At 44.5% G+C, this 14,249-nt stretch overlaps 2 protein-coding genes across 6 annotated transcripts in view; both read right to left on the bottom strand.

Annotated features, from left to right (window-relative positions):
- Rsph10b (radial spoke head 10 homolog B) overlaps window positions 1–8,551 on the bottom strand; it is a 53,929-nt gene extending 45,378 nt beyond the window's left edge. For both annotated transcript variants that reach the window (XM_021163175.2, XM_021163176.2), the window contains exons 1-3: window positions 8,340–8,551; window positions 3,810–4,161; window positions 2,317–2,392 (exon numbers count right to left, since the gene is read on the bottom strand). In XM_021163175.2, the coding sequence (XP_021018834.1) occupies window positions 2,317–2,392; window positions 3,810–4,063 (330 nt within the window). In that variant the 5' untranslated portion in view covers window positions 4,064–4,161; window positions 8,340–8,551. The remainder of the gene's footprint in view (window positions 1–2,316; window positions 2,393–3,809; window positions 4,162–8,339) is intronic.
- An 867-nt stretch (window positions 8,552–9,418) lies between these two features.
- Pms2 (PMS1 homolog 2, mismatch repair system component) overlaps window positions 9,419–14,249 on the bottom strand; it is a 22,177-nt gene continuing 17,346 nt past the window's right edge. Inside the window, exons 11-14 of one of the 4 annotated variants that reach the window (XM_029477283.1) lie at window positions 13,355–13,522; window positions 12,564–12,664; window positions 12,258–12,427; window positions 9,419–10,413 (exon numbers count right to left, since the gene is read on the bottom strand). In XM_029477283.1, coding sequence (XP_029333143.1) covers window positions 10,270–10,413; window positions 12,258–12,427; window positions 12,564–12,664; window positions 13,355–13,522 — 583 coding nt within the window. In that variant the 3' untranslated portion in view covers window positions 9,419–10,269. Of the gene's footprint in view, window positions 10,414–12,257; window positions 12,428–12,563; window positions 12,665–13,323; window positions 13,523–14,249 lie in introns of those variants that run through there. The other 3 variants (XM_029477282.1, XM_021162444.2, XR_003836691.1) reach the window with 3 other exon arrangements.

The following is a 14,249-nucleotide window of genomic DNA, read 5'->3' as shown; positions in this document are numbered from 1 at the left end:
CACACATGGAACACGGACATACACATAAGACCTAGAAATCTTTAAACTTTATTTTTTTTACATAAGCACATGTTTTTGGTAATCTGAATGAATGAATGAATGAATGAATGAATATGAGGCCTACAAGTAAAGGGAAAAAAATGAAACAACCCTTAAAAAATCCAACAACTATGGAACAGCTGCATCTAGCAATTTTTGAGCATTACACAGGATCACAAAGAACTGTCAGGTAAGCCAGGGAGCTCTCATTTCATGGCTGCCAAGCTTCATTTTATGATGGTCAGAAAGTTCTGGGCTGTCAGGGGTGATGGGATGTTTAAGACCACTAGACTGTCCACTTCAAAAGGTTAAAATAACAAATGTTGTGTATGCTTCACAACACATCAAAAAAAAAAATTTTTTTTGAGACAGGGTTTCTCTGTGTACCCCTGGCTGTCCTGTAACTCACTCTGTAGACCAGGCTGGCCTCGAACTCAGAAATCCGCCTGCCTCTGCCTCCCGAGTGCTGGGATTAAAGGTGTGCGCCACCACTTGCCTGGCCACATCAAAAATTTTAAAACTTATCTTGTATTTTGGTGTGGGTTCTACAGTGATGAAAATCATATAGTAATACATGATAAATTTATAACTGAAAACAATTCTAACTGCAATCTACCGTTATGTGACTAATATATAAAATATTGATGTATCTATTTAAAGAGTGAAAAGAAACAGTGCTAGCTGAGAACTTTTATCACAAAACAACAGTGAAAGTGAGATTTCGCCCTTTTTGGTTTGTTTGTTTTTATTCTTTGCAGTGGCAGGGATGGACTCAGGGATTTCTGCACGTTAGGCAGGTGATCTGCCATGGGGCCACACCCTCAGCCCTGAGACTCTGCTCATCACTCTTGGCCTGAGTTTCATCTCTGTTGCTATGCGGAAGCACTCTGACCAAAAGCAGTGATTTGGCTTACACTTCCAGCTCGCAGTCGGTCATTGAGGGACACTGGGACAGTAACTCAAGCGGGCACTTGAGGCAGAAACCATGAAGGAACGCTGCTTGCTGTCTTTTCTTTATCTAGCTTTCTTGATCAGCATAGCACCACCGGCCTAGGGAATAGCACCACCTACAGTGGGCTGGACCCTTCTATAGCAACAACACAATCCCCCACATGTGTGCCTATAGGCCAAACTGATCTAGTGATCCTTCAACTGAGACTCCCTTCTTAGGTAATATGCCGAGTTGACAGTTCAAACTAGCTAAGGGCAGCCTCTGTGTTAAACCAGTAGACAGAATCAAATACCTATAGAATATATTTGGGGGAAAGAAGTCAGATCGTTACTGACATTCACTATGTAGCCAGGACTGAAACAGTTGCATGTGGACTAGACACGCAGTTTTTTAAAAAGACCATCTCTCCCTAAAACATACAGCCTAACGCTATTTGCATATAATTTGCATTTCATTTACATGTCATTTGCATATCATTTGCTTTATGTTCAGTACTGTAAGTTGTGTAGCTATGACAATGAATATGCAGGGTGTGCATTGTGATGGTAGAACACTTGGATAACAGACTCAAGGCCCTGGATTCAATCCTCAGCACCACAAGGAAACAAATAACAACACAGTATATGGGAAGATGCCCATTAGGTTCTATTTCTTTAAGATGTGTGTGTGTGTGTGTGTGTATGTGTGTGTGATGTGAGTGCAGCCCTGGAAAAGGCAAGAAGAGGGCATCAAACCCCCTGGATCTGGAGCCAAAGGCACTTGTGAAATTGCCATTCTGGTGCTGTGAACCAAACACTGGTCCTCTTCTACAAGAGCAGCAAACCCTGGTGAGCCATCTCTCTAGCCCCAGTGATATGTGTAGGTTCTTTGCAAACCCTGAAGCATTTTGTGTGGGGGACTTAAGCATCCAAGTTTGGTATCTCGCCTGTGGTGACTGTATTTACTGAGTGGTGAATCTATGGCTTGACAATAGTTAACAATCAGGAAAGGAAAGATTAAAGTCTAAAATGAGCACTTCGGTTATACTGAGTCACCGTAAGTAGATAGTTGGGGTTCAGGGTAAATCAGTATGTAGTACTTCTAAAAGTTTTAGGGGATCCCAGAACTCGGGAGGCAGAGGCAGGCGGATCTCTGAGTTCGAGGCCTGCCTGGTCTACAGAGTGAGTTCCAAGACAGCCAGGGCTACACAGAGAAACCCTGTCTCGAAAAATAAAACAAAACAAAGTTTTAGAGGAATCTGTGCAATTCGCTCAAGCCTTGGGAATGGAAGACTTTCAGTCTATTCCTTTCTTCCAGCCCTGTTGGCTCCAATAATTGTGACTTACGTGGTAGGTGTTTCCGCCTTGAAAGACAGCAAAGCCTTCTCCCTCATACAGTCCACGGACTTTCTCCCCTTCATAGCTACAAAGAAACAGCATTCAAACTCACGAAGGGTGTGGATGTTAAAGTATACAGATTCCCATGGCATACACACCTCTTAGTGTGATCTAAGGGGCTTGGTAGGTACAGAATTTCTGTCTGGGAAGAGGGTCAGAACTCAAATGCTAGCTGTGAGACACTAGGAATGCATTTAACACCCTGAACTAACTATACATTTTGTTTTATTTCAATCTGTGTGGGGAGGGGGGGCGGGATGTACACATACAAGTGATCTGGAACCATTTGCTCTTCCACCTCACCTATTGGGGCAGGATCTGTCAATCAAACCCAGAGCTGGCCAGCTTGCTTTGGCCATTCCATCTCAACCTTCTAAAGCTGGACTTACATACTCGTGGGCCACCATCCTCAACTGGAATTTATCTAAGTTTCTGGGGATCTGAACCTTAATCCTTATGTTTGTCCCATCTCACCAGTGACTGAATTATACATTTTAAGTAGTTAAAAATAGCAAACTTTGGGCTGGTGAGATGGCTCAGCGGGTAAGGGCACTGACTGCTCTTCCGCAGGTCCTGAGTTCAAATCCCAGCAACTGCATGGTGGCTCACAACCACCCATAACGAGATCTGATGCTCTCTTCTGCTGTGTCTGAAGTCAGCTACAGTGAACTTATGTATAATAATAAATAAATCTTTATAAAAAAAAGCAAATTTTATGTATGTTACCATGTTAAAAATACTCTTTTTTATTTTTATTTATTATTATTATTATTTATTTTTCGAGACAGGGTTTCTCTGTATAGCCCTGGCTGTCCTGGAACTCACTTTGTAGACCAGGATGGCCTTGAACTCAGAAATCTGCCTGTCTCTGCCTCCCAAGTGCTGGGATCAAAGGCGTGCGCCTCCACCGCCTGGCTAAAAATATTCTTGAAGTGTGCTACCGCCCCTGACTTTTAAGTGGAGTCTAAGGACCTGAAATCAGGTGCTCAGGTTTGTATAGCAGACACTTTACAAATGGAGCCATTTTTCCAGCTCCCTAAAAAAAAGGAGACAGAGACAAGAGGACCCTGGGAGCTCGGGATAGTCCATCTAACCAAAGCAGTGAGTTCCACACCCACACACAAAAGTGCTTTTGGAAACTGGGAATTGCAGGATCATAAAACTGCATGAGCTGAGCAGTGGTGGTGCACCCTTTAATCCCAGCACTAAGGAGGCAGAGGCAGGCCCATCTCTGAGTTAGAGGCTAGCCTGGTCTACAGAGTTTCAGGATAGCCAGGGCTACAGGGAGAAACCCTGTCTGGAAAGACAAAACCAAACCAAATCAAAACCAAAAAAATAAAACAAACAAACAAAACGCACGAGGATTCACATGGTCCCACACAAACACACCTTCATGTAACATTTGGTTTACAGAGTCTGGCTCCATCATGCCCCACTTTTACCTTTCCACTATGAGTTTGGTCAGGATGGGCTCTTCATACTGAGTCTCCTCTTCACTCTGTTCCATTTGTACTGAGTCTCTTTTGGGGGCTTGCTTGAGTGGTGTTTCCACGACTGGGACAACAGCACTGGGGGCCACTTCTTGCTTACTGGCATTGCTATCTTGTTTCGAGGCTTCTGGGTTATCAGAAATGGAGGAGGGAGAGCGGGCGGACTTATCTCCTTTCTTGTCCGCTTTTTTCTTTTCTTTCACCATGGCTCTTGGAAGACGTACGGGTTTTCTTTACATGCAGAATTAGCCAATGATTTCTTTGGTAGACTGCAGTTTTGTTTCAAAGCACGGATGGGTTTTACCTGAAAAATAAAGACTGGGTTGTTTTGATTGTAAAAACAACTAGCCTTGGGACATTAGAACATTATCATCCTACTGAAGCCTGAGTAATGGCATGTATGACAGTTTATGTAAATAATTAAATTCCAATGTTGCACAGATTGTTTTAAAATGTTTAATATCAGAACCATTGTGAAACATTATTTCATTTATAATTTTATTACATTGATTTATCTATTAATTTTGTACATATGAGAATGTGTCTGGGTATGTGTATATGTGTGGAGATTCAACAGCAATTTTTCGCAGGTGCCTCTCTCCTTTCATAATCTGTATCCTGGGGATCAAACTCAGGCTGTCTGGCTTGGCAGCAATCACCTTTACCTACTGAGCCATTTTGCCAGCCAATGTAATTTTATGAGTTCCTAACAGTACTACAGTTAGGAGTGGCCGTCCTTCCTGGGTCAAGTGCTTGCCTCAAAAGCATGAAGACCTGAGTTCAGATCCCTGAGACTCATGTAGAAAGTTGATGTATCTGTAATTCCAGCAGTTCGAAGGTGGAGACAGGACTCCTTACAGCTCATGCAGAGCTTGGTTCCATTGGTGAGCGCCAGGTTCAGCCACGGACAGTTGGGGTGGGAGACGTGACTCCTCTGGCAAAGATGCTTGCCACAAGCCTGACAAGCTGGGTATCGCTGAACCTGCATGGCGGACGGAGAGAACGGACTCTTCTTGCAAGCTGTCCTCTGAGCTCCACAAGGGACCCACGACAGTTGCACTTCTGTTGTGGATAGCCCTGAGGCTAATTATATTTGATGTTAATTCTGTTCTACTGTGAGTGGCTGCGAACAAGGAATGAGTCAGCAACACACACACATATTGCACACACAATAATAATAATTGATAATGTTAATGATTATTATTATTATTTTAAAATAAGATACAAATTTAAAAAGCATCAAGTCCATAAAAACATAAAGGCCCCTGTATCATGTTAGCAGTGTTTTGTCTCTAAGCAAACGGCTTCCGGCCTCAGATCTCAAATAGAAATAGTGGTACCTTGTGTGAAGATACGATTGTGATGATTCTGAAAGTATACAGTTCAGGAAAATTAATATACAGAGTGACTGTCGTTTCAGGTCTTTCAGTTTGAAATCATTGGCTGTCTAACTTCCAGAGCCCTCAGTGACAACTTCTTGTATGTGTGGTGTCCATGTGTTTATGCATGAGGATGTGCACATGTGGAAGGCCTAGGTCCACATTAGGTGTCTTCCTTTATCTTGCTCCCATCTTAGGTTTTTGAGACAGGGCTTCTCCCTGACCTCTGAGGTCACCAATTAGGCAAAGCCAGCTAGCCAGAGAGCTCTGGGCAGCCTCCTTCCTGTGTCTACTTCTCAAGTATGGATGAGCATGTCATGGTGTCTGCATTAAAAAATATTTTTGAACATTTTATTATTTTTGTGTTTGTGGATGTTTTGTTTGCATGTTTGTCTGTGCAACACATGACATGCATGCAGTGTCCGGGGAGGCCAGAAGAGGATCCCTTTGTGTTGCGGCCTGCCGGCAGTCCACAACACGAACGGTTCAACTGAGAATGGCAGTTCGCTGAAAAGAGAGGAATCTAGACGGGGCGGAAGAAATAATGGAGCCAAGACAACATCCTGATCAAAGCTCAATTTTACTATTTCCAGACACTCAGTTATAAAGGAAGGGGGAGGGAACCCAATATCCCGCCAAGTAACTCAGGGTCCAGTAGCAGGACGAACACGTGTGTGCCTCCAGGCAGCAAAGGCAGGTTCCAGCAGTGGGCGTGGCAGGACGAATGAGCCGGTAGCTCCACCCTTGAGCAAGCAGGTTCCAGGCTGGGGGAAGGGAGGCCACACCTTTGGAGTTACAGATAATTGTGGGCTGCCATCCCGATGCTGGAAATTAAACTCTGCTCCTTTGGAAGAACAGCTAGATGCTCTTAATGGCTGAGCCATCCAGCCCCAGTTTCTACACGCTGACATGGCGTTCAGGATTAAACTCAGGTCCTCATGCTTGCAGATGCCTCTAGAGCTCAACTTCTTAAACTGTGGCTCAAGATCTCATATAGGATTACATACATGAGCAGAGGGGTCATGAAAATCTAGCAGGAAAAGCGTTGTGAATGTACAACCAAGAATTAATTAAAAATCAAACACATAGTGAAGCCAATGCATTTCTGGCAAGAACCCTCCCGGGTTATATGAACCAACTTCACTGTCTTGGTTCTTGCTTGGCCTTTTAAATTTGATTGTTTTTGTTTTAAAATTATGTGTATATGCGTGTGTCTGTTTGAGGGTGTGCGCATGTGACTGTGATGCCCTCAGAGGTCCCAGAAGAGGGGTTGGGATCCTGTGAATCTGAAGTATACGTGACTGTGAGCTACTTGATGTGGGTGTTGGGAACTGGACTCCAGTCCTCTGGAAGAACAATATCTTAAAAACGCTGAACCTTTGCTCCAAATCCATGTCCATTCTTCACACATGACATGTGTATTCTGTACCGTGCATGCCATCATGCCATGCCATGCCTGAAACATCTCTGCTCAGATTTAAGACTGCGACATTGTATGACTTGCAGGGCTTCTACTGTACAGTATCCTACTTTTATAGAAATACGATTTAAATACAGAAAACAAAGGCATTCTTTTCCTACTGACATTCCTGTGTGTATATCTCTGCATAGATGGCTTTAGAATGCTTGTTTTAAACTTTTGGTTTTTTTTCAAGACAGGGCTTCTCTGTGTAGTCCTGGCTGTTCTGGAACTCGCTCTGTAGAGCAGGATGGTGTCAAACTCAGAGATCTGGCTGCCTCTCTCCCTTTCTAGTACTGGGACTAAAGGTATGTGCCACTATTGTATACCTTAAAATTTTAAAATTAATTTCTCTGTGTGTGTGCCATCACGATCAAATAATGGGCATTCTTAACTGTTAAGCTGTCTCTAAATCCCCAGGAATTAATTTTACATAAATATAAACAAGCAGGCCTGCAAAATGACTTAGGTTAAGCCATGTCTCCTCAAGCCTAATGACCCGAGTTCAATTCCTGGAATCTACATGGTGAAGGAAGAGAACCAATCCCCGCAAGCTGTCCTCTGACTTCCATATGTGCAGGCGGCACACTAGCTACTCCACACCCCATTAAATAAATAAAATGGAAAAAAAAAGAAGCTTTGGGGTCCAGCATTAAGAGCACTTGGGGCTCTTGCAGAGGGTCCATGTTCGGGTCCCAGCATTTATGTTTGGTGGCTCACAGCCACTTGTAACTTCAGTTCTAGAGTATCTACCACCCTCTTCTGGCCTCTGTGGGTACCTGCAAATGGGAATATTTATATACCCACTCATAAATAAAAGTGAAAAATGAATCTTAAAAAATAAATAAGCACATAATTTCCTTAGTACACAAGTTTGCTTTATTTAGTAAAGGGTAAATTTTATATGTATCCCAAAATTGTTTTAAAAGTATATTTTACTATTATCAGTAAATATTGTTGTGTATACCTATGTATATACTAAAGCCAGAGTTACAACGATTTCTTGGGAAAAGGAGTCAAGTGGGAAACTCGAGAGTAGTCCTGTGGTAGAGCTTCATGACCCAGCCGCTCTCATCACTACTGGGGCTGGAAGAGACCGGATGAGTTTCGGAGCTGAGGGCAGAGGGCCAAAGCCAACTGATCTCGGTCATGGTGTCCTACTGCATTAGGCAAGCAAGACGTAAAGAAATCCTGGGGTGCAAAGAAAGCTGGTCCAGGTTCGTGGCCCCTGGGGGTGGATAGAGTGGCACTCCATGCCTGCCGCTGCTAGGCATGGTCAATCCCACCTCAGAGCTTCTCCAACCCCTGCGCGCCCACTCGTCCAAGGGCCTGATGAGTATCAGCCAAGCCAGCCCAAGCTGCTCTCCACTCTCAACTTGAACAACCATTTACTCTAGGTTTTCTGGTCCTCTATTAGTGAAATTCAAACTACAGATACAACTAGCTCGTTTCTTATAGTGATGACCCCACCTCCACCCCATTCTTAAGGAAGTCCCGGCATTATTGCACCCAAGGGCAAACCCGCCTTTTCGAGGGTCCCAGCACCACTCCACCCCTCCGCAGGGTCCCTTTATCAATCAAGCACGTGTTCAAGTCTTTACATAGTTGCTACACACACAGGACTACTTTAGGGTGCTCACCCACCTGCTCTGGCCAGGCCTGCAGATCCCAAAGTAGCACTATTAAGGAAGACTTTGCGTCCTGGGAGCTAGGTGGTCTCTAAGCAACTGTCACAGCCCCGCCTCCTGTCCTCTTAAAGGGGCCACGGGTACCAGACAAAGCTGTAAAGCATCCAAGAAGGGAGGAACTGGCTAGGCAAGGGAGCCGGATGTACCTGGATTTCCCGATCTAACTGCAAACCATGTGACCTCCCTCAGCAGGTTTCCTCACCATAAACTAGAATAACATAAGCTTTTGTTTGCCACCATTGCCTTTTGTTTTCCACCGCGGTAAGTTGCAGGCCAGGCTTACTTGGAGGGTTCGGAAGAGTCAGTATACTTGTTCTCTACTTTGAAGAACTAATGTGACAGACAGTGCCCATCAGACTGCACTGGACAATCTCCCCATCACTGGGCTCCTTAATCCCATCTCAAGAGTCCCCTTTGTCACATATAAGGTAACAGTCACAGGGTCTGGTGATTAGAAGTAGACTCTTTTGAGGGGGCATTACTGTACCACCCCAACTTGCAGTGCTCCTGTGAAATGTTCTGAGACCCTGTGGGTGGAGCTGTACTAGCAGTGTGTGTTTTGAGACAGAATTTTGGTATGTAACCCTCTCTGGCCTGGGACTATGGAGCAGCCCAGGATGGCCTCAGCCTGCCTCTGCTGTGCTTGAACTTGCAGGTCTGTGCCACCCTACCCAGCAGTAGCATGGACTTTGAGATTAACAAATGCAGGTAGCTAAGCCTTTACAACCTCAGCAACCATGAACCATGGCAGATCTCTTCTCCAGGAGGCCCACAGCACAGAGGAAGCCCACGCCAGTCACCACTCTTCCTAACTGCCACCTGGACTTCACAGGAGGCATTGTAATTTCTATTTTTCACACAGTTCAAATGGACAAGACTCCACAGAAACAGAATAAAAAAAACCCATAGTTCACACCCCAAGGAAATCAAATTACAGCACTGAGCTATGGCACACTCAGACTTTCTTCTTTTACTTCCTGCCTCGGCCCAGCCCTTGCCTGGAATGGAACTTTCCACTCTAGCTGCACTGAGGAACAGTTAAAGAATAGTGACCCCAAGCTGTGGTGGCTCGTGACTTTAATCCTAGAATTCAGGAGGCAGAGGCAGGAGAATATGAGTTCAGGCTGGGGTGCTCTAAATAGCAAGTTCCAGATCAGCCAGGGCTGGAAGCCCGTCTCATCCCTTTCGACCCACTCCAAAGGGATCCCAATCCTAGTCAGTAATTTCTTTACAACTAGGTAAAGAAGTCCTTTGTTCTTAAATTTAATGAGTCGGGATTGAGAGCTGCTAATTAAAAAAGACCATATTTTTTAATGTGGGCATATGTGACACACACCTGTGATCCCAGCAGTTGGGCAGTGGAGGCAAGTTCAGTTCTAGGCCAACCTTGGTGACAAAATGAGTCAAGAGAAGCCTGAGTTTCACAAAACGCTGCCTCAGACACTGGGGTGAGGGTGGGTAGGTGAGAAAACAAATAGAATTCAATCGTCATTGAGGGCTCAAAGTCAAAAGTTGCCACACAGACACACACACACACACACACACACACACACACACAAAGTCAAATTGCAGAACAGTAACTGCAGACATGGTAAAAAGGCTTCAAAAATATTTTTTTTTTTTTTTTTTTTTGTCCTTGAATTGAGTCTCATGAATGTGGCTTGGAGTAGTTTCAAAGTCCTGGGCTCACATGAGCCTCCCACCGGGATCTCCCAAGTAGCTGGGCTGGAGGAACTCTCCACCATGCCTGCCTTAACACTGCTTTTAAATGGATCCAGTACATTAAAGCAGCATGCTAATTTTTGGACAACAATAATCAGATTACTTAAAACCTCCTCTTTGCAAACCGAACAATCTGTAATAAACTCTATGCTACAAGCAGTGTGTCAGTTCTGAGAGATGACATCCAGATTGGCAATGTGCCTCATGGTTGGCCTGCCGTGGGGGCAGTTCCAGGGGTGGTCCATCTCACCCATGTGGGTGATGAGCTTCTTCATCTCACTTGCATTGAGCGCCGTTCCAATCATCACCTGAGGGTGAAACAAACGCGGAGAGTTTGGGCTTGGTTAGAGCATCCTTGGAAGCACGGGGTTCATTAAGACCAGACAAGACCGTAGCTCAAAACATTTCCTGAAGAGCCTTCATCCAGAGGCCCCATCTTCTCATAGCTCAGCACCCAGGCCTTGCTGCCAAGCTCCCCACTTCCACAGCCTGGGCTTTGGTGGCACAGCATCGTCTCTCAACGGTCCCACGTGCCATCACTTCTCTCCTCTTACCCTGGCAACCAGAGTGGTCCTGAGTACCACTCTCCACTCAGTAGGCAGCTAGGAATTTTATTATTTAAGCTTACTTTTTGGTGTGTATATGCTTACACATTCCTGAACACAGGTGACAGACTGACGTCTATCGCTGTTTACCCTGACTTTGGGACAGGATTCTCTCATTGAACCTGTAGCTCATTACTTTGGCTAGCCTGGCTAGCTAGCGAGCCCCGTCTCCACTTCCCATAATTACACGCTTGTGGTGTGATTATGCACCACAACTCAGTATTTATTTATTTATTTATTTATTTATTTATTTATTTATTTATTTATTTAAAGACAGGGTTTTTCTGTAGCCCTGGCTGTCCTGGAACTCACTTTGTAGACCAGGCTGGCATCAGAACTCAGAAATAATTACACGCTTGTGGTGTGATTATGCACCACAACTCAGTATTTATTTATTTATTTATTTATTTATTTATTTATTTATTTATTTAAAGACAGGGTTTCTCTGTAGCCCTGGCTGTCCTGGAACTCACTTTGTAGACCAGGCTGGCATCAGAACTCAGAAATCCGCCTGCCTCTGCCTCCCAAGTGCTGGGATTAAAGGCATGCACCACCACGCCTGGCTACAACTCATTATTTTATGTGAGTGCTTGGGATTTCAATTTAGGTCCATACTTGTACAGAAAGCACTTTACAAGCTGAGCTGCCATCCTGTGGGGTTTGAATATGCACTTCAGGTCTGGCACCTCCGCAGTTCAGCACTCACTCTCACTGTAAGCCTAAGACTACAGGCTGTCTGCTGGGTGCTGCCTGCTCTCATGTCCCAGGCAGAGGCTGCCCCCGGTTTGCATGGTTACTATTTTTTCTATCAGGAACATCTTTGCCCATGGAGGCTCTATCTCACCAAGGCAGTTCAGATGGCACTCCTTGTTCCCCACGTTTTTCTGTGGTCACATGTTGTTTGAACTTCTGTACTTACTATCATCTAAGGGGCCATTTGTTTGAGTCTGTTCCTCTCACCTTCCTTAATTCTATATTCCCACACTTGGAACAGGACAGGTCCTTCAAAGGCTTAAGGAATTACTGGATAATACAGGAATGTGGCCATGTGACAGAGTCTCTACCATATTTGGATGCTGGATTAATAGTCAGTCATAACTACCATTTCCCATACAAATATGAGAGGCACAGGGCTCAGTACGAGTGACTGCAAACAACTCTTGTGGGATACTTGTGACTGAATGGCTCTACTTGCCTTTTGATGGTGGTGTCTCAGCCTGGAGCCTGGAGGTGATATTTCTCAATGCAGGCTGGCATTACTCATAAGGCCCATGACTGAAGCAGGTACACCCAAAGCTAACTGCTGGGCTCAAGAAAACCCTGAGATAAAACACTGCTTAGCATCTGCAGAGAATCAGCAGCAAACCTGACCTAGAAGTCAGAGAGAATGCAGACCTGGCTGTCATGCTATGCCAACAGACAATGCAGCTCTCTCTGTCTTATGACCATTATGAAGGAGCGAGCATAACAGTATCAGCCAAACCAAGAGCTGAATTGAGAACACCTTTGGGCCCTCAGGCCCCAGGAGTGGAGCTTATTTTACTTACTGACTTCCGACAGGCTCTGGAAGCAAACATCTGTCTGACTCGTGAGGGCCGGCACATGACCCCAGGGCTGTCACTTAACATAAAGATCAGTTCATCTATATCTTGGGGTCCAAAGGTCCAGTTTTTACTAGTTGGTAAGGAAATCAATTTAGCCCTTTCAGTGACTGGAGCTGAAAGAAAAAAAATTGAAGAAAATCCATGATTGGAGAAAAGCATTTTCATCTGTGGTACATCTATGGTGATGGCAAGAACCCACACTTCTATGCCCCCAAAATACAGGACCCTGCAGTGCTAAGTGTAACTCACCATCCTCATCAATGACAAAGTCAAAGCCATTCTTTCTGAATATTTCCAGATTTTCTATCAGTACAGCTTCATTGACAGCAGTTAAGTTCAGAGTCTGGGGTCTGGAAAACAGGAGACTCAGACTATAATATAAACTATAAATCAGGGCAAACATCTGCCTACAGAGTAGAAATGAAAGCAAAATACTACTACTATGGGGATTATAAAATAGGATTTATAAAATAACCCTTTTAAAGGCCTTTACGGACCAGACATGGTCACAAATCTTCAATCCCAGCACCTGGGAGGCAGAGGCAGGTGGATCTCTGTGAGTTTGAGGTCAGCCTCGTCTACATGGTGAGACCCTGCCTGAAAAGGTCTGCACTGCTCCACCAGGCCTAATATATTCAGTTACCCTCCACCAATAGGATTTTCTGGCCGCCCAGTGAAGAGCATCATTTCAGATGGCTAGAAGGCAGATACCTAAGGAACCTATTAGTGTGGAACCTCGGGCAGGTTGGTCAACATCTCTGCGCATGTGTAATTTTATCACTGTAAGTCAGCAATGGCAACAGTAGCTACACCTGGTCTGTTATTGTGGATCAAATGAATGAAGTGCCTCAACAGTGTCCCATGTGATAGGCACTCATTAAGAGGACCGTGATTACCATGGTGTGAAAAGCATGCAAACGTGTAGTACAGGTATCTATAGCAAGCCCACATGTACGTGTCTGTGCGCACAGCTGCTGACATGCATAATCTATTTCATCTGAGATGGTACCCTGGGAACTCTGAAGCCTGTGTGCACCCACGTGATGAGCCTCTGCGCCTGGAGCACCGTGTGCTGTTGCAGCATCTCAAAGTTGTACTTCTCATCCGCAGCATGCTGGTCCACCAGGAAGAGGTCCTCTTTCAGTTTGGTTACTATAAATCCCAGGTTAAACTGACCCAAGATCTCCATCTCTGCAAACATCGATTTACTGCAAAACATTAGTTACAAGATATTTTTGAATCATTTCTGATTGTAAAACAGAACAGGTTAATTAAAAAAAAAAATAAAGTGCTACAAAAACATAAACTAGAAAAGATAAGCCGGGCGTGGTGGCGCACGCCTTTAATCCCAGCAGTCAGGAGGCAGAGGCAGGCGGATTTCTGAGTTCGAGGCCAGCCTGGTCTACAAGTGAGTTCCAGGACAGCCAGGGCTATACAGAGAAATCCTGTCTCAAAACACCCCAAAAAGGTAATAAATTGTGCTTTCTAAACATCACCTCAGTTATCCACATAATCAGTGCTCCAGAGAGGGTCTCAGTGAGTACCACCAATAATTTAGCGTATGTGCTTCTATACCTTTGCTCGTATATGAATTTACGTTTTAAAAATGAAAAGAGAACTAGGCACCTTTATTATGCTCGATTCTCATCATTTAATGCATCAGATTCTCTTCTAGGTATATGCACATATAGACCTACAAATAGTTTTTTTTAAAGATGGTTCTTACTAAGTTGTCTAGGCTTTTGAACTCCTCCTCCTTCAGCCTGCCAAGCAGCTGAAATTACAAGGTGCGTGCCTCCAACTCCCAACTTTAGATCTATTACTACCTTTCTTTTCTTTTTTTTAAGACAGAATTTCATTTTGTTACTCATCCTGGCCTCAACCCTAGAGTCCTCCTACTTCAACCTCCCAAGAGCTGATACTTTGTTCTTAATG

The sequence above is a fragment of the Mus caroli genome, chromosome 5 (genome assembly GCF_900094665.2).
Source record: "Mus caroli chromosome 5, CAROLI_EIJ_v1.1, whole genome shotgun sequence".
In the NCBI taxonomy this organism is placed as follows: domain Eukaryota; kingdom Metazoa; phylum Chordata; class Mammalia; order Rodentia; family Muridae; genus Mus; species Mus caroli.
This window is presented reverse-complemented; position numbering and strand designations above follow the sequence as displayed.